The following is a 20,139-nucleotide window of genomic DNA, read 5'->3' on the forward strand; positions in this document are numbered from 1 at the left end:
CTAGCAGGCCAGACCCTCTTGTAGCTGTAGTAGGACTGAAGTAGGACCAAGGAACAGGGAGAAGATGAACACTTTGTGACAGGAATGGAAAGCAAGGACATGAATTAATAGGGTGTTAGATTGGAAAAAGGAGGGGTTTCAGGCACATTCCTCCCCTCAAACTTCAGTTATAACATAACTGCATAAACTGTCCTCACTTTAGACTCTGTGTCTGGGTTCCAGTCCTTGTGGGCCAAAACACTGCAGACTTCAGCACACTGCCTCATTAAACACACCTGATTAGCTAAATAGCAAGGAATTCATGAACTGAATACAGACTTAGATGAGAGTAAATCTTTAGAAGATAAAGAGACTCTTATTAGTCCCACAATGGGGAATGCACACCTCTGCATTTAACCCATCTGTGAAGTGACACACCCCATACACACTAGTGAGCAGTAAGCACACTTGCCCAGAGAGGTGGGCAGTCCTATCTGCAGCGCCCAGTTGGGGGTTAGGTCTTGCTCAGACACCTCAGTCATATACTGTCAGCACTGTACTGGTTTGACACGCCTGCTTCAGACCAAGTTCTGGAGCATTTTCTCTTATCCTAATGCACTTAGTTGTTGTACAGGAATGAGTTATAAGGTCTTATCTAAGTAATATCAACCTTATATTTAAACTTTGCCATTAACACGTCACTTCAGCTTATCAGTGTTGAAAACTGGTGAAGGGCTCTGTGATGCTTTATCAGTCAGTGAGACGCTACCTTGACAAAAAGAGGAGGAAGGAACACGCAGGTGAGACCACGGTCAAGAGATGATGGCTGATAGGAGGTTGAGTTTTCTCAGAAATCGACTGTCCTTACACCACAGTACAGTCATCTGATCACTATCTGGTTTCGAGGTACAGATGCTGATGTGCATGTTCACAGCAATACAGATCCAAAGACAACGTGAGGATTTTCTAACCAGTTCTCACATTTCTTACAAAGAGATGTAGCCATGCCGTGAGATGTTTGGGGTGCTGCACATTTCTTCTATAATAACCTATGTTTCTCCTCTGTTTAACATCCTTGAAGTAGCTGTCTCACAGTCACATAATACTTTTATAGCATCCTGTAGTGAATACAACCCGTTTTTACAGTAATCCTGCAGTAATTCTGTTGTCTTTTTATATCTTCAGAAATAACGTGGACTACATGTGCTTCAGTCAGACATGATTCATGCTGGCCATACTTCTCGGTAGGCTGTTTCAGTTTTTCAGCGCAGTGAAATAATAGACGTTAGTGAAAGACTTCACGTCTTTGTGGCCACCAGCCCGTTTTCAATCTCTTCACCTTCCTCCGCTCCGCCATGTAAAGCTGAACACGCCTCTGTGGCAGAGGAATGACAACGCTCAGCTCGTCTAAGACAGGGAAGAAAGAAAGGGAGGAAAAAAACGACAAGCACTCCCCCGTCTGTTCGTTTTTTCCCCTCACTTCCTTACCTCCCCCTGTCTCTCTCGTTCCCTGCCCTCCTCACCCTCTTTCTCTCTCCGTCTTGTTTATTTCGAGAGAACATGAAGGAAAAGAGCTATTTCCAGCGGGGACGACGACGAGTTGAGTGAAGTGAAAGTTTATCCGGAGCTTTTTTCTCTCGAAGCACAGGAAAGAAAGAGAAGAGGACATCATCATTAAACAGGCGGATAGATGGAGGGCGGGAAGGAAAAGACCCATTCAGCCGCTCGGAGAGACGAGAACAGACTAAATGAATAACAGCGTAGCGAAGAAGGAGTCATACTAAACTGTGCACCGTCGACCAGCAACGGTTAATGTGTGACCTCGGACGAGCGACGTCGGCAAAGTTATAGTCAGTCTCTCTCTCTCTCTCTCTCTCTCTCTCTCTCTCTCTCTCTCTCTCTCTCTCTCTCTCACACACACACACACACACACACGCTCTCGCTCGCTCACTCATTCTCACACACACACACACACACTCTCTCTCTCTCTCTCCCCAAAGTTTGTGAGCAGCCACTTAAACCCTCAGCGTCGCAACCTTGGCGTCAGTCAGGTTCTCTCCTTTCTCTCTCTCTGTTGAACTGAGGGCTCCGGTCAGGTCGCCGTAGCCACCCCGCTGCTGGAGCAGCCATGGCCGGGGCCAAGCCGGGAGTACACACGCTCCAGCTCAAACCTGTGGTCGTCCATGAAATCCTCAAACGGGGAAGCAAGTTTATCAAATGGGACGAGGTAAGCCGAACTGCTTCGAGTAAGTTAAGCCGAGCAGCACTAAAAGCTGCTCGTTTCCCGATAGTGCAGAACCATGTTGGGCTCTGTCGGCCGGTTTGGCACGACCGTAGCCGACTGAAGCTGTGTAACTAGCCGTAACTGAACGCTGAAGTGGTTTAGGGAATGGAAACGCTTTTGTGAAAACACGACTGACAGGCAGAGAGCCGAGCTGACGGCTAACGAGCTAGGTTAACTTCTTGTCAAACAAGTTTTTCTCACAGTCAGGTTTTAACGGCCGCTTTCAGAAAAGTTTTCGCTGGACAAGTCAGTCTCTCTCTCTCTCTCTCTCTCTCTCTCTCTCTCTCTCTCTCTCTCTCTCTCGCGTTGGCTGTTTATTTTTACATGTTGTGCATTTGGTGCGATAGAAAATCGAGGAGAAGGTTAGAGTTGGCAGCAGAAACGGAGGGTTGGTACTTTTACTGTCTTCTCAACAACACTGGGGAACTTTTAAACCATCCAGAAGGTCAGCCTGGGGCTATAGCTGAAAACAAATCTGTTGTGACTCGGTTATTGTCGTCAAAACAGCATCACCTACAACTCTAAAAACGGTTTAGCAATTTGCTTTAGCAAATGTAATGGTTCTATATTAGAACCTTGAACACTCAAAGGAACCGTTTAAATGAATACATGGTTCGGTCAGGTGTTTTTTGTTTATGATTCTTGTAAGAACCCCCTTAAAATAGGTTCTATATAGCACCACAAAGGTTTCTCTTGTTAAAGAACCTTTATAGCACTGTGTAGAACCATTTACGCTAAGATTGTAGGGCTGGGTAATATAGCAGAAGTATAACAAGGTAAGATAAGACAAGATAATCCTTTGTTAGTCCCACAGTGTGAAATCCACAGTATAGTATCATAATATTTGACTTTCTCATGATTTGCAAAGTGCGTCACAATATTTAGTTTTTCTAAAGCTTGATAAGGAACAGATAAAGCTTCCTAGTAGTGTCACATTTAAAAACATACTGTAATAAAGGAATAGCCTGCAGTGGTTTATATTTAGCACTTCACATACCATGCTGTACTGAATCCACTTAAACTAGACTAATTCTGCTCTGTTTGTAATGAGACATGCAGTTGGTCAGTGTTCGTTCAGCTCTGACCATATCCACAGTATGCTCAGAAAAGCTTATTCCACTATAAATTTATTTAAATCAGAATATTGATGAAATATGTTCACATTGCCCGCCGCTGCCATCTCCACAGGATTCTTCCGTCTAGTCTCTGCTCTCCTGGCAGCAGTGGAGTGTCTGTGCGTGTGTCAGTCATGCTGAGAGACGGTTTATTGTTAAGGATGTATCCAAGCCTTAAGAATTAGCCACCGTCAAGCTTGTATTCACCTTTTTAACCTTCTGCTGTTCGAGTGATAGACTAATGCAGTAATTGCTGCCATTACAGCTGTGGCAGTTCATGTGAAGTAAGTCCATCTACTGTCAACCACAGTGTTGTGTAAGCATGAGGAGGTTGGCTCGCAATGGTTGCACGTCTTACAAGAGCAGTGTATCATTAATAATTAACTTTGCAACCCGCGAGTGCTGAGTGGCTTGTGTTAATGTACTTGCATGGCCTGCAAAGATGGTGTCAGGTCTTCTTAGGAGACATGCTCCAGTAAGTGTGTGGGGCAGGGAGAGACCATAAGAACAGGCTGTAACATAGTGTAACATTTACTTATTGAAAGTAATACAGATGTATCAGAAGGCTTCATAAATCAGGATGAGTGCTAGGTAAACCATCTGTGGTTTGATAACAGATTAGATATAGGTTATCTATGGTGAAAGTTTCTTCCCCTTTCCTCAAAGGCAAGTATCAAAGTATTGGGTGATATATAGTAGAACTTGGAGATATGTTCTCTGTTGTTATTGTCATCTATACTGATATTGTTATTGGTGTCACATAACTATGCTTATTTAATTTGAATGGTTTTAGAAGCGAAGAGTTCAAAATGGGGCTGAAAGGTTTGGGGCAATATCTAATTGCAATTTTTCTGACCAGTATGGCAGCTGTGGTTTATATAGTTGCCACTATTTTTTTTTTTTTTTATTTATAAAATAAGGTGTAGGTCTTTTTTTTTTTTTTAACTGTCTTTTGAAGACCAGCATATTCTGTTTGTCTGGCTTGAGCACACTTGGTTGTGGTTGTGATGTCTTGGCTGTTTGGTCATTTCTGATGAGTTTAATTCATGGTCAGGCAGTTTACAAGCTCTGTGTTATTAGGTTGAATTTTCCCACTTATTGACATGATCAACCCCATTGTTGATAATGTAGGCTGTACTCTTGCGATTTGGAAATTGCCCCCTTTGGTTGGACTTTTTTTTGCAACAAAATAGTCCAATCAAATCAAACTCTGTCAGATTTATAAGACGTTAATACGTTATACCTTTAGAAGCACTCAGGAAGCATACTCTCTCTAACTGTATTACACTGTATTACACACCTAAATATTATTTGACCTCAACATAAAGTCATATATGAAAATATCATGAAATTGAGTTTTATCAATATTACTACATTAGGTATGACTGGGTATATAAGCATATATTCCCCTGCTAACACACAGCATGCACAAAAGTGCGCTGTAGCTGCAGTATAGCTAGCTGACAGAATAGCATGGCATATAAATTCAGGTCCTACTGGTTTCCTTGTGACATCTTTTTGTTTCATTTCTAATATTAATACACTCTTTCTTCCTCATTTATCATTTAGCTTACACACACACACTCACTGCTCACTCACTGGACTGAGATGATCATATGATCTTAATGTTGTGGTCATGTTGGTGGTCAAATTGTTATATTAAAAAAAAAAAAAAAAAAAAGAAATAAAGGGGTGGGGGTCCAAATAAATGTGAAGAGGCTAGACCTGTTCTACTTACTTTTTAATTTTTTTTAGGGTAGGAGAAGTATATTTTTCATCTGTCTCTCACCTTTTACTGGGAATAGAATACCCATATGTTTATATAGTGAAATATAAGCATTTCTCAGAAATTTGGTTTCTGTGGCATAAAATTTCACAACATTATAATACAACGGGGGCATCTTGGCCTAAAACTAGTAGCTACTATGTTATTTGTCTTGATGTGCACTATTGTGTAGCTCAGTATTGCCTCACTCAGTCTCATTGTTTTTATATTGGGTTTGTGTTTTCATCATTGTTCACTCACTACAGTACCCAGCATGCATTATGCAAATACATCATACCTGGCAATGAAGAAATCCAGACTTCTAGTATAACCACTGATGTAGTGACAAATAAAAACAGAAGTGCTGTTTGACTTCCTAGCTGTAACGTTTGCTATCGGACTTCCTTCTGCATTAGCCAGCTAGCAGAGGAAAAAAAATCTATTGGCCTCCTCTCAAGGATCTGCCCCAAAGCCCGTGTAGTTTTTCAAGTTATTCCCACGTTCAACATGTCATCAGAAGGGGGTTTTCCTAGTCTTTAAATAACAAATCCCATCCCCAGATTCCTGTGGCACCAAGAAGAGAGTAGGCATATTTACAGCAAGTGATCAGTAAGTTTTACTTTTTGATTGGTGTGCATCTTTAATCAATAGAGGATAAAAATATATGGGTGATTTATGTCAACTTTTGCATTCCTCACTCATATCGAGCCCTGGTCATGCCCAAACAGGTATGAGAAATCTATGAAGTTATGAACATGTCCTTTAAACACATTAATTGGCTACAGCACAGTTTAATTGGTGTTAATAGCTTAAGCCCGCTGTTCTAGTCCAGCTCAGTACAGTAGCCGTGGCCCACTTAACACTATCAGCTTTCCAACATATCCTGCTTTTTAGAGACAAATAAATTACTGGAATTAGTGTAAGCATTGGTGTTTGCTGAAGTGGTAAAGTGGCAAGATCCTAAAACACAAGCACACAAACTTACAAAGACACCTCATCCTGCTGGAGCATTTAATGGAATGGAATAATACAAGTTGATGGATTCAGTTGTGTGTGTGTGTGTGTGTGTGTGTGTGTGTGTGTGTGTGTGTGTGTGTGTGTGTGTGTGCATGGTGTGTTTGAGCATGTCAAAGCACAGACCCGCTCTTGCATAACTTTTTCTGGTGCATGTTGGCACGTAAATGTTTTTGTGAATTGTCTCCATTGTATAGTGAAGTCCACTGTTGTCTCAGAGCTTGGAGAAGTTTACTGTCCAAACAATCTGAGGGGCTGTGATGAGAGAGAGAGAGATGATGACTTCATAATCCATAATCTGTCTCTCTCAAAAGGAATTCCCAGGAAGTTTTAGGGTTGTGATTAATGTGAGTGAATTGCAAGAAACAACATGAGGCTTTTTCTCCATGGAGAATGGAGAGATGACCACCACTCAGAGGAAGTGTGTAGGATGTGAAGGGAAAAGGAATTGAGTAGAGCAAAAGGGGTGTGTGTGTGTGTGTGTGTGTGTGTGTGTGTGTGTGTGTGTGAGAGAGGGGTTTCACATAGAGGGCAAATAAGGCGAGATAACTGAAGAAAGATTGGAGGTGATAAGTCAGTTTTGGGAGCAGAAATGAAAGAAATTATTAGAAAAATCAAGAGTAAGGTGGAAATTACGGCTACACTATATGGACAAAATACCAGTATTGCAATTAGATAGCTATTTACTATAATTGCTATGTGCCTTTAAATATATGAAATATATAATGGCCAGGCAGTCATGTGACATAGATTGGCCTGGGTTACCTTGACCAGAATGTTTTACTTTTGTTGGACTAAATGAATTAGCTTGATTAGCTATCAAAACACCTATAGAAGTACCATGAATATATACAGAGAAGTAGGTTGCTGAGAACATTGCTATAAAGCATACACAGCAAAGTGAAACTACTTGGCTGTGTTGATACTCTCTTCGTACACAATGAACCCTTGTCTTTGGATGTGATGTCAGTATATTCCCGAAAAAAGGCATATGTACATTCATTGGTAAGTTTTCATGTATTTTGTGACTAAAATAACCTATATGATCCATTATTTAATAGACATTTATATAGCTATTCAAATATGTGTATCTGAACGTTCATATAGCCTTCTGAAAAGTAACCTAGCTCTCAACTGACTATCTTGGCACATAGCTCAAGTAACTAACGGGCTAAGATGGCTCCTCAGCAATATTCAGGGTAAAGCTTTAAGATAAAATATTTACTCAAGAATTCACTGAAAAGCTACAAAGTGTGGGATGTGCAATATTCAAATGTCCTCATTTATGTAGCACTGCTATAAGAAGCATTAAATGCAGTTTGAAGAAGCGAATGTAAACCTCAGCTTGGTGCTAACATATTACAGTGATTGCCATTGTGACACTATCAAAAATCAGCATTACGATAATGATAGAAAATGGCAGAACAAAAGCTTTTTAAAAGAAGAATGTATTATGTCAATAAAGATTAGATGTGGTTTTTCTGCAGAAGTAAAAAATAGATTTGACCTTAAAAATAATGGAAAGTGAAACTCTATGAGGAACACTTGCAGGGAGTATGTCTTGCTGTAACATTGGCTTCAGTAGTGAACCCTTTATCAGCAGTGTGTTAATGAATGATATATTGTGCAGCCCTAACAGAAAGCATGATAAATACGATAAATGAATCCTCTTCAGTAATGTCAGTAAAAGTATTTTATTGACATTATTGCATTTCATATAGCCAAAGTGGTTGACTACAAGGTGATGATGATGATCATGCCGTTAATGGTATGGCAGGGATTTTAGCAAAGTTACTAAAAATAAGGTTGATTAATGGTGTGTGTGTGTGTGAGAGAGAGAGAGAGAGAGAGAGAGAGAGAAAGAGAGATCTAACATTTTCTAATTCATTCTGTCTGTTTGACAGAATTCTTGTGTCTATTAACGATGTATGTCCAGACTCTGTACAGTGCTGTAGATATACCTTGAACAGCCACTAATGTATTGAGGTTTTTACTCAGAGACTTGGAGTGTGCTGTTTGTATGAGTGTGTGAGTGTGTCTTTGTTTGGGTTTGCATGTGGCTGTGTGTGTATATCATTCCCCAAATGACTTCCTGATCTAGATTACGTCTGGGAGCCAAAAGTTCTTCCTGTCTCTCTCTCTGTCCATCTCTTTCTTTCTACCTGTCTCTCTCTACCTCTGTTTGAGTTTGAGGTCGGGCTCTCTCGCTCTCTTATACATACATACACGCAACCCCAATGTTGTGTAAAACATAAATAAAACAGAATATGATGATTTGCAAATCTTTTTCAACATATATTCAAATGAATACACTACAAAGACAAGATATTTATTGTTCAAATGGATAAACTTTATTGTTTTTTGCAAATATTCACTCATTTTGAATTTGATGCTTGTAACACATTCCAAAGAAGTTGGGACAGGAGCATGTTTACCACTGTGTTACATCAACTTTCCTTTTAACAACACTCAATAAGCGTTTGGGAACTGAGGACACTAATTGTTGAAGCTTTGTAGGTGGAATTCTTTTCCATTCTTGGTGATGTACAACTTCAGTTGCTCAACAGTCTGGGGTCTTCGTTGTCTTCGTTGAAGACGAGTCGTGCTGCCGCATTCTGGATGAGTTGCAGAGGCTTGATGGTCTGCATGGGAAGACCAGCCAAGAGTGAGTTGCAGTAGTCAAGCCTTGAGACAAGAGACTGACGATGGTTTTCTGAAGTGTTCCTGAGCCCATGTGATAATATCCGTTACAGAATGATGTCGGTTTTTAATGCAGTGCCGCCTGAGGGATCGAAGGTCACGGGCATTCAATGTTGGTTTTCTGCCTTGCCGCTTACTTGCAGAGATTTCTCCAGATTCTCTGAATCTTTTGATCATATTATGGACTGTAGATGATGAAATCCCTAAATTCCTTGCAATTTCACACTCAAACATTTTTCTTAAACTGTTGGACTATTTGCTCACGCAGTTGGTCACATCCTTGCTTGTGAACGACTGAGCCTTTCATGGATGCTCCCTTTATACCCAATCGTGACATTCACTTGTTTCCAATTAACTTGTTCACCTGTGGAATGTTCCAAACAGGCATTTTTTGAGCATTCCTCAACTTTCCCAGTCTTTTGTTGCCCCTGTCCCAACGTCTTTGGAACGTGTTGCAGGCATCAAATTCAAAATGAGTGAATTTTTGCAAAAAACAATAAAGCTTATCTGTTTGAACATTAAATATCTTGTCTTTGTAGTGTATTTAAGTGAAATATAGGTTGAAAAGGATTTGCAAATCATTGTATTCTGTTCCGTATTTATGTTTTACACAACGTTCCAGCTTCATTGGAATTGGGGTTGTGTGTGTGTGTGTGTGTGTGTGTGTGTGTGTGTGTGTGTGTGTGTGTGTGTGTGTGTGTGTGTGTGTGTGTGTGTGTATATATATTTAAATATCTCTTTCTCTCTCTCACTGCTGGTTCACATTAGACTGATCCCAGCTGATTTTAGATAGAAGCCCCCCTCCTTATTTCTGTGTATTTCAAGGTCACATTTGTAGTTGTATTAGACATAAACTGAGAATGGCAGAGCTTCATATTATGGACAATCACATTGGGTACAGAACATAGCCATATATTGAAAAGGTATCCTGTTACCTTTGTAATTAGTCAGTTCAGATGTTAAGATGAACCCATTGCTGACAAAGGTATTTAACTGCGCACACACAGCTTGTATAGTCTCAGTGTGAAATGTTGGCCTCGCATCATTGTCCTGTGGAGCAGTGGAACTCGGGAGTGATGAAGCACCATTGAATACCTTTAAGATCAGTTGGAGTGGTATTTGTGATCCAAAACCAATCATCCAACATCAGTTCCTTACCTAAATAATGTTCTTAAAGCTGAAGCCAATCAGGTCATCACAGCAATGTTCCAACATCTAGAGTAAAGCCTTCCCAGAAGAGAATAGGCTGTTACTGCAACAAAGGTCACTAGATTTCAGAAGAAGCCCTGGATGAGCAGGTGTCTGCAAACTTAGCTAACTCTAACAAATATTTGCATGCATTATTTTACATAAAAAGGTGTCTTGTTGAAACACACACAGCACACTAACATGTAAGTAATTGTGTGTGCTTGTCCACAGTTTTCATTTACAAATTGCAGCTTTCTGTGGCACGGGACAATATTGTGATAATGATAAATAAACCTGGCCACCGCAGATTGGTAACTTCACTGCTCTTACACAACCACGAAGTCTGATAATGCACCAGAGTTGAATTAGGTTTGTTTGTGTAGGGAAATCACCAAATTGCCCTCGTGTAGGTGTGTTTGATGTTTGAGATGCAGTACTCACACGCATTCCACATTTGGAACCTGATCCTCTGCAACCATCTCCTCATTGGCATCGCCATTTGATGGTTTTTATTTCTCTGAAACGCTGTTATACTGGTGAGTCAAGGTTTTCCTTTGGACAAAATGACTTATTACTGCATCCTGCCTTGCTCTTCCTATCTGGATCTGTGTGGTGTGACTGTTTTAGGAGAGGCACTGTTCATTCAGGAGACATTACAGAGAATGACTGAAACAAGGCTCTGCTGTAATGCCCTCACATTTTTGATGGTTCTTTGAGGGGCATAATCAATGGGTGATTTTGGAAGTTTTGAGACATTTGAGAGGACAGTCTACTGAAAGTTGCTGTATTTGGTAGCTGATAAGGAGTTATAGTAGCAGAATTACAAGTAGACATAATAATGTATGTTTAATGCATAATTTGTCTCAATCAAGGTTTTTTTGTCCCCAGTCCAGGTCCTTTAATACTGAATATTGTCTAATTTGATATTTATATTTATGTTGATAATACAAGCAAACACTACACACTTCACCTACATTAAAGAATGTTTAACCAATTCAGATCAGGTTGCTAGAGCTTTCTTAACGTTTAGGAATTGAAATAGGACATAACCTTGTCCTATACTATTACATACCTAGACAGAGTGGAATAGAGAAATAATACGTTTTGAATCTGCTTGAATCTGACTACACAATACCCACACACTCAAATGGTATGTGTTTCTAGATTAACAAGGTGGCTTGCTTACTTGGCAATGGAGATATTACAAATGCCTGTTAGGCTGTTTTTTTTTTTTTTTTTTTTTTTTCTTTTCTACTAACTTCTGCTTGTTAACTTCTGAAAATGTAACTCATAGCTGCACGTCATGGATTCTGTCCTTTTGTGTCAGCTGTGCAGTGACATGCAGTGACCTCAGTGAAGAAAAATAGCTTTATGCCAAAATATTGGGATGGAATCAGGCTTGATATGGCCAAAACTAATTCCAGTGAATACCAACAAAAACATGCCTCGGTAGGCACTTTGGGACAGTTTTGTGGCCTTTTATCTGCTGGGCAGGACCGTACAGCATAGTATGGATACAAATCTGAATGTATAACTATTCGTACCCTCGTCGAGTGTTTTTGTCCTTTTCCCATTACATCACAGAACTTGTATGTAAAAGTCGGTCGAGTTCTCTTTGGCTTGTGTCATCACCTGATGTTTCACTTAAATCTAGTGTTAACAGAAAACACAAATACTTATAATTATTAACACTTATATATATATATATATATATATATATATATATATATATATATATATTTTTTTTTTTTTTTTTTTGACCAGTGAGTGGTTTGCACTATTATTAGCGCCACACTTGGTACTACAATGAGAAGGGTACCCAAATTCAGGCACCCAACTCAGGCACAGTATGGTTCACTTGGCAATGGAAATGACAAAATATATGATCATGGATTTCTAACCACGCTGTACCACTATGCCCAGTGGAAAAATGACAGTTCTCTCTCTCTCTCTCTGTCTCACTCACTCACTCACTCACTCACTCACTCACTCACTCACTCACACTCAATTGGTCAATTTTTTTTCCTGCCCTCTTTGAGTGTTTACCTCGTCCCCTCTTGTAGCCCACACATCCTGTTTACCACAAGGACAGACACACATGTAATACAGAACTCACTCGCACACTATAGACTATGCACATATGCCTGAAAGATGTGGTATTTTATGTGGCAGGCTCTGTGCATGGCATGTTTTGGGCTGTGTCAGGAAGAAAGCACAGATCCTGCAATTTTGCACTTTTATGTTAGTGTTAGCTGGTTTGTGACTTTTGGCTGGTTATATTACATACTCACAGACAGAGCCTCAGTGCCACCTCATCTCACCTTAACAGGGCTTTTTTGCCAAAGCTCTGGAAATCCTGTGCTTCCAGTAGCTTAATTTTTTCTTCTAAATTGACTTGTGTGCAGCATTAAAACTGATCTCTCAGGTGAACTCTTAAAAAAAACACAGTAAATAAAGGCATTTTAGAATATGAGTGTAACAAAGTGCAGGAAGATAGAAGTCCAGCATCTGTGCGCATACATACGAATAAACACATGCAAACACTTGAATTTGAACACGTGCCTACACAAACTTGCTTATTTATCTTACTGCTGAATCAGAGTATGCACCTGGCTGCTTATTTCTGGGCCCTGTACTGCAGCTCCATGATGAGGCCATCTGAAGAAGTTTCAGGGCTGTGTAGCTAGGCTCCTTCATTAGGCCCTCTGAATTTTTTTGCAAACCCTGTAAAGCTCCTGCAGACGGCCCTCTGAAGCAATTTTTGTGCCCTGTGGTGCAGCTCCTTCAGGTGACCCTCTGAATTAGTTATTTGTTCCTGTGGCACAGACCATTAGGAGGGGCTTTATAGCTGTTTATGGGCCCTTTGGTACAACTCCTTCAGGAGGCCCTCTGAAACAGTTTATGGGCCCTGTGCCATAACTCATTCAGGAGGACTTCTGAAATCGTGTATGCACCTTGAGGAGCAGCTCCTCCAGGAGGCTCTTTCTGAAGCAGTTTTTGGGTTGGTGCAGCCCTTTAGGAGACACTTTGAAGCTGTTTTTGGGCCATGTACCACAGCTCCTCCATGAGGCCCTGTGGTGCAGCTTTATTCTTGTTGGCATTCTTGCTTCAGTGTCAGTGGATTTCTCACCACCCATAGAAACACAGTGCCACACATTAACGCTGAGGTGAGAGCGAGTGAATGACAGAAGGGCAGCTCACAATAAAAAGCCAGTTTTAATGTCAGCCTTAAGTTTCCCCTATTCACATGTGGGTGTATTTGACCTTTGCACCCTCCCCCTGCTTCCCCCCAGACTGTCTTGTGGAGTTGTTCAGGAGGGAGACCGTGCGCTGTTTGTGTATGGGTGTGTGTTTGTTTTATGCCGCTGGGACATGCAGGTCTTGGCAGGGAAGCAGTGTGGCTGCAGTAAATCAGTGCAATCATTTCATGGCTGCTCAAAGGTCTCTCCCTCTGTCTCCAGTCTTTCTTTTTTTTTTTTCATTTCCTTTCCACCATCCCTCATCTGTCCTGTTGATGGCATGGGGTGAAAATTTTCTGTTATGATATCAGTCACCAAAATTCACATTCTTTGATATTACAGACATGTTAAAACATTAAAGGCACATGGAAGTTTCTGTGGGTTTAAATACTAAAAACAGTCAATATTCCTGTTTACATAATCATGTAATGACCTCTCTTTATCTCTCAGAATCTGTTGCAGTGCTTTTAAGATTGACAGAAACAATTCTGTTAATTATGCCATCTAATACAGCTGCATTGTTTGATACACCAAAGTTTGTGCATGATCAGTACCAATCAGCACTTCATACCAGCTCTCCTCCTGCCTAACAACTCTAGTGATATTAGTAAGTTGTGCAACAACATGATTAAACAAAATTTTAATTAAGAAACATGACTATAAAGTTTTGTGAGAATATTGAATTGTTTATCCCGTATTGAGAATTCAGTCGAGTGGAATCGGAGTGTCCATCAGGTTGCTTCTTACTGCAAAAGAGAGCATTAAAATATGCATTATCATCATGCAGACTGCCAACTCATTTTTGCCGATTAATCAGGAAGTTTTTTTTAAATGGAGTTTAATCAGGAGATCATGAGACTTGTGATACTGTACAAGTCAACAGTTCTGTCCTGCCTAAACTATAGCTTTAAGTTTCTTTAGTAAAAATGTAGCGTCAGGCATGTGCAGTGTCTGTGTGCATGTTTGTATGCTATGTAAGGCTTTAACAGGATGATGATATTGCAAGCCAGATACGAACAGAACCAGAAGGCCTACAAACTCACCCACTGAAATAGCTGACATAGTTTCTGCATTAGTCTCTGTGTACGTGTGATTGTGTGTGTGTGTGTGTGTGTGTGTGTGTGTGTGTGTGTGTGAGAGAGAGAATTGCACATATTGCAGTCATGTTCTGCTGTAGAATCATCAGGTCTCAGGACAAGTTATTTGACAGATTGCTTAAAGGCCTGTTTAACAGATTATTTACAGTCCCGCTAGAGACTTTAATACTCACATATTTAACACTAATACACACAGGGCCCCATTAGAAAAACTATTTGTTTTTTTTGTTTTTGTTTTTTTTGACAAACGTTTGAAGTATAGTTTAAACATTTATATTAAATATATCTGAAACATAATAAACATTGTTTCAAAATTTTAAAATGTACTACTTAACCCCCCCCCGTCCATACATACAGCAATTTATGCTGCAAAAACAGCCTGTTGTTTATGGTTTCTGTGATGTCACAAGAACCAAATCATTTACGTACATCCACCTAGTCAGCCTATATCAGTGTAGCTCCGCCCTCTCACTGAAGTTCAAAGCTGAGTGTTGTTTAATGAGGCACAGTACAGGACAGCCAGTCAAAACAGTTGATTTAGTCAGCACAGTAAAAAATCTAGGATGTTTAATTAAGAGATAACAAGCTGGAAAATGGTCATGTAAAAATGTACTATGAATATTCTTAGTACATAACCATTCTTTTGTTCTATGTGGACCTCAAAGGAATACCTACAGGACAAGGATAATGTATAATGCGGCACCTTTTAAGTAAATCTCTGGATCAGGTTTGGTGCGGGGGAAGTGAGTTTAAGAGAGCTTGTGAGTAGGGATGGGCATTGTCATGTTATTGTGCCATTATTGTGATGATTATGTTTCAGTGTGCTTTTGGGAGCATAGATTGGGTCTGGTCAGTACTGGACAGTGGGTCTCAATCTAAAAAAAAAAATCTTGTTTTTGCTTAACAATTTTAAAAATATTTGGCAAACGTTAGTACTTTTTATACAAGCAACCTACACATCTCTGCTTTAAGTGAAACATAGACTTTCCAGTGCCATCTGTGAAACACTGAGCCAAAAGCAGAGTGAGTATAAATGTTTCAACATCCCATAGGCAGAGTTATTAGTAACAGGCTGGGGGGCTAGTTGTAACTACCACTAAAAAGTGAATGGATGATACAGTTAATTCAATACAGTTCAACGTTGTGCAAACCAGACATAGAAGACACAATAAAATGAAAATGTCTTGTTTTTACATGACCTCTATAGCACATTGTTGATGATTCTGTGTATAAAAATGTCCAAAAAAGGACGATGATGAATTTATATGGGCAGTATGGGCTTCTCTCATTGTTTACTTTGTCTGACCCCTCTGTGTGGAGGCTGTACTTCAGCCTGGCTAGCTGTAACTGTGAGTTATTGAAATAGTGCTGTATTACAACCAACAAGAGAATAAGTAAATTAATATTGGTGTGAAATAAGTGACTCATACACACATCACCATAATAATAATAATAATAATAATAATAATAATGATTAAAGTTACTTTTATGGTACAAAAAACAGTCTTCAGGGTGAATATCTAGAAATATCTTTGATTGTTGCCAAAAATGTCAATTCCAATTGATCACCCCCCAGAAATACCTAATAGCATGATGCATATTGCTGCTGTTGGAACAAAACCTCATATCTCTAAAATGATAACTTTACAGGAGAAGACAAAAAACACACTTTACTCTTAATGCAAGTCATTGGAACCAGGCCCCCCCCCAAGTAGTTCTGGGCCACAATTTCGATTCGTCAGGAAATTCACACACAATGTAAAGGGCAACAGGCATTATTAAATGATGTCAAAAACTGAAAAATGTTTTTGTTCCGACAGCAGCGATATGGTGATCATGAAATGTCTTGTAATGTCAGATGTTTGCCATATCACCCACTACTACTTGTGAGAGTGCATGTATTTATCTGCATGAGTTCATATGTGTGGTCAGAAGCCCAAAGTGCTTGTTTATACTTGTGTGAATTCTTAGCTGTCCCCAGTGTCATTGACAAACGGTGATGTGTACAAATGTAGAACATGAGATAATGAAAGTTTGTGTGAGACAGTAAAGACAGAGATGGAGAGATGGATCATTAAAGCTTATTTGCTGAAGGCCAGTGAGTGTGGGGGGTGCTGAGGGTCTGATGGAGATCATTACTCAGCTGTGTACGTTAACAGTCTTTAATGAGAGAGAAAGAGAGAGAGCTGTGGGCTAAAGGTTAAACGTGGAACCCCCCGCTAACGCACACACTTGCCCACACTGGGGGGTAATAAGTATATGAGCTGATCTGTGAGAAGATGAAAAGATGAGGCAATATGTCAAGGCAGCTCCCTCCTTCTCTTCCTTTTCTACTCTCCCTTTTCCTTCCCCTCTCTCTTCTCCTCCTCTTTTTCTGTCTTCTTATTTCACTCACCCCCCCCCCCCTCTCTCTCTCTCTCTCTCTCTCTCTCTCTCTCTCTCTCTCTCTCTCTCTCTCTCTCTCTCCCTTTCTTCCTTGTTTCTGTGTTTTTGTCTTCCTCTCCCCTTCTCCTCTTTCTTTCTCTCTCCTTCTTCATCTTGCTCCCACCCTCCTCTTTCACTCATTTTCTTTTCCTCTCTCCCTCCTCCTTTCTTTCTCTGTCTCTTTTCTTTCTCCCTGTTTCACATTCTTCCTCTGCCTTTTTTCTCTCTTTCTTTCTTGATATAAGAATTTTCTTTTTCTTTCCCCTTTCTCTCTCTCATTTTCTCTTTTCTGCTCTCTCTCTCTTGCTGTCTTTCTGTCTTCCTGCTTTCTTTCACATTCTCTCGCTCTCGCTACCGTCCTCCTCTTTCTCTTGTTTATTCTCTTTTCCTCCCTCCTCCTCTCTCTTTCCCTTTCCATCTGTCTATCTCACATTCTCCCTTCTTTCTTTTTCTTTCTTCTCACTTTCGTTTCTCATCTCCACCCTTTCTCTTTTTCTCTCATTTTCTCTCTTCTGTTCTGTCTGTTTCTTGCTGTCTGTCTTTCTTGGTCTTCCTGCTTTTTTACATTCTTCACTTTCTCTTTCTGCCCCCAAATTAAAGAGACATTTCTCTTTTTCTCTATTTATCTCTCTCCCTCTGTCTTGCTTTGTATCTCATTCTTTACTGCTTGTGCTCTCTGTCTCCTGCTCTCTTACTGCCTTTTCCCTCTTACTCTCTCTTCCCTCTGCTTCTTCAGTTTCTTGCTTATTTTCTCTTATTTGTCTCTTTCCCTCACTCACCCCCCACCCCCTCTCTTTCATATTGAAATGGTCCACCTGAAGGCACCTGAAGGCGTCTGATGCCGATGGCCTCTGTGCAAAGCCTTTGTGTAGTGAACACTGCTCAGGTCATTCAACAACCACAATACAGTATTATGTTTGTGTTTTATGCAAATACAAACAAATCAGCTGAATACATTTGTTTGTGTGTGTGTGTTTTATGTGTGAGGGAGAAATAAAGAGAGGAAAAATATGCACACGTTTTGGCAATTAGTGAATGTTTTCTTTCCAAGAAGCCATAAATGTAATCAATGCTCAGCAGTTGATTTTCTAATTTTGTCAACGCCCCTGGATTTATTTATGCAATAAATAAACAAAACCAAGCGATGTGCTGTCTGCCCAGCAGCAGCTGTTCAAGGTGCCCGCGCACAGCCAGTGCATCAGCCTTTTTTTGTTTTGTTTGTTTTGTTTTGTTATTGTTGTCTAAATAGCCTACATTGCATGGGGGTTTTGTCTCAGTGTTGTGTTGGTGGGAATATGTGAAAAACCGTGGCAGGAGACAGTTGCTTGAAGGATAGTGGAAAATAGTGTAATTATTTTCACCAAATTTTCACCAAATTCAGTTGCACCACCAGTACATATCTTAGCTAGTGACAGCTTTACATGGAGAAAAATAAATTATATTAACAGTTTGAAAAGTAAAATCTTTGAAATATTTACATGAAACTCTGAACTTCTCAGTATTTGGTATCTCCCCCTTTTGCATTAATGACAACATGCAGTCGAGCTGGATTCCACAAGGTTGTATAAGAGCCAGTGATGAATAGATAAGATCCACCTGAGAGTCACATGCTTCAATGGAAGAGACAAGACTAAAAACTACTTTTTGTACAAAAGCATAAAGGTCATAAAGGTGGCTTAAATTGAATAGTAACCAAGAAACATTCTGTTATTTGTTTCCAGGTTTAGATTAAATGTTGTTCCCTTTGGTATTACCATCTTTTAGGAGGTGCAAATATTTAGCAGCTACTTAGCTCAATGTAAAATGCAAAAACAATGTTGTGTGAACCAATTTTGATTTAGTAACGTGTAAGCCTTTTTTAGTGAACACATTCATAATACTTAGTCTGCCTGTGAACATTCATACAGCTGGTTCCTAAGCTTGCCCCTCAGCAAAGAGATATTGATTCATCAAACAGTACAACCATAAAAGGAAGTGAACTGATTACAGATTTTAAAGTAAAGAGAAGAGGGACATAAGCCAAACAAAAGGAAAGTGTGCTGTCTTGTTCCCTGATTTGGGGACATCCTTGCTCTGTAAAAGGCACTAAACCAGAGCGTTCACCTTAAATGGACAAACGGATTTCATGGAAAACATTTCAAATCTTGTGTGCCTTAGCCACTCTCTCTGAATCATGGCATTGTCTATCTCTCTTTCTCTAATTCTTCTGCTCTCTCTTTCTCTTATTCTTCTGCGCTCTCTCTCTCTCTCTCTCTCTCTCTCTCTCTCTCTCTCTCTCTCTCTCTCTCTCTCTCTCTCTCTCTCTCTCTCTCTCTCTCTCTCTCTCTCTCTCTCTCTCTCTCTCTCTCTCTCTCTCTCTCTGGCAGTGGACATTAAACTGAAGTGAAGGTTTGGGGTTTCTGTGTGGCTTTGGCGCCAGAGCCTCACCTTTCAGCAATTATGCTCATTTATAAATCCCACCATCCCTGAGGGCCTTGTGCTTTCTTTTTTTTTTTTTTTTTTTTTTTCTGAGAGAGCCATCAACGTATCCCAGGCATATCTCTTTCTTCTTGTCTGTTCTCATCAGTTTATCATCACTCAGCCTCCGAGGGTGGAAGCAGTGTTTCCGGTGCAAAGGCGATGCCTGCACAGTTTTGGATTGCAAAATCTAAAGAACAAACCCTTAATACTGGCAGACGTGTGGGCTCTGTGGCAGGAGGTCCACAGGAAGTCAGTTTGTCAGCTTCTGATTGGGTGGGAAGAGCTACAGGGCCTTTTCCTGAGCAAGGTTGCTTAGTGATCTACTAGCCAGTTGAGCAGTTATATGGCAGGCACATGGCTTGTCACAACAACAGAACAGGAAGTAGCCTCCAGTGTCCTCCACACAACTCAAAAAAGAGGTCTTTATGTCAACACGCAACAGTCTGTATATAATAATAATAATAATAATCCACTCACCAGCTATCTTGGCCATGCCCCCAGGCATTTATTTCCACAATAATACCAGGCTTCTTCAGTTTTGAATGGAGAGAAACATATCGCTGCTGTCTGGAACAAAACAAAAATAGTAAATTCCATGATGACTGGACCAAAAGAAATTACCTAAAATTACTTGGAAAAAATTCTGGTTCCATTGACTTGCATTAAAAGTAAAGTATGTTTTTACCTTGTCCTGTAAAGTTGCCTTTTTGGAGATGCGAGGTTTTGATCTGACAACAGTGATATAAACTCAAAGTGAAGGCCAAATAAACGTTCAAAAATATATTAGAAAATCAGGCAAAATCAGAAAAGAACAACATAAGTAATGTGTAGCGTTTCGCTTAAATAGCACACATAGATGTGTTTTTTTTTTTTT

The 20,139-nt window shown here is 40.0% G+C and overlaps 1 protein-coding gene across 2 annotated transcripts in view; it reads left to right on the plus strand.

Annotated features, from left to right (window-relative positions):
* Nucleotides 1-1,435: 1,435 nt before the first annotated feature.
* Nucleotides 1,436-20,139, plus strand: part of plcb3 (phospholipase C, beta 3 (phosphatidylinositol-specific)) — a 71,223-nt gene continuing 52,519 nt past the window's right edge. The window contains exon 1 of one of the 2 annotated variants that reach the window (XM_037530881.1): nt 1,436-2,206. In XM_037530881.1, the coding sequence (XP_037386778.1) occupies nt 2,108-2,206 (99 nt within the window). In that variant the 5' untranslated portion in view covers nt 1,436-2,107. The remainder of the gene's footprint in view (nt 2,207-20,139) is intronic. The other variant, XM_037530884.1, reaches the window with a different exon arrangement.

The sequence above is a fragment of the Pygocentrus nattereri genome, chromosome 2 (genome assembly GCF_015220715.1).
Source record: "Pygocentrus nattereri isolate fPygNat1 chromosome 2, fPygNat1.pri, whole genome shotgun sequence".
Classification (NCBI taxonomy): Eukaryota; Metazoa; Chordata; class Actinopteri; order Characiformes; family Serrasalmidae; genus Pygocentrus; species Pygocentrus nattereri.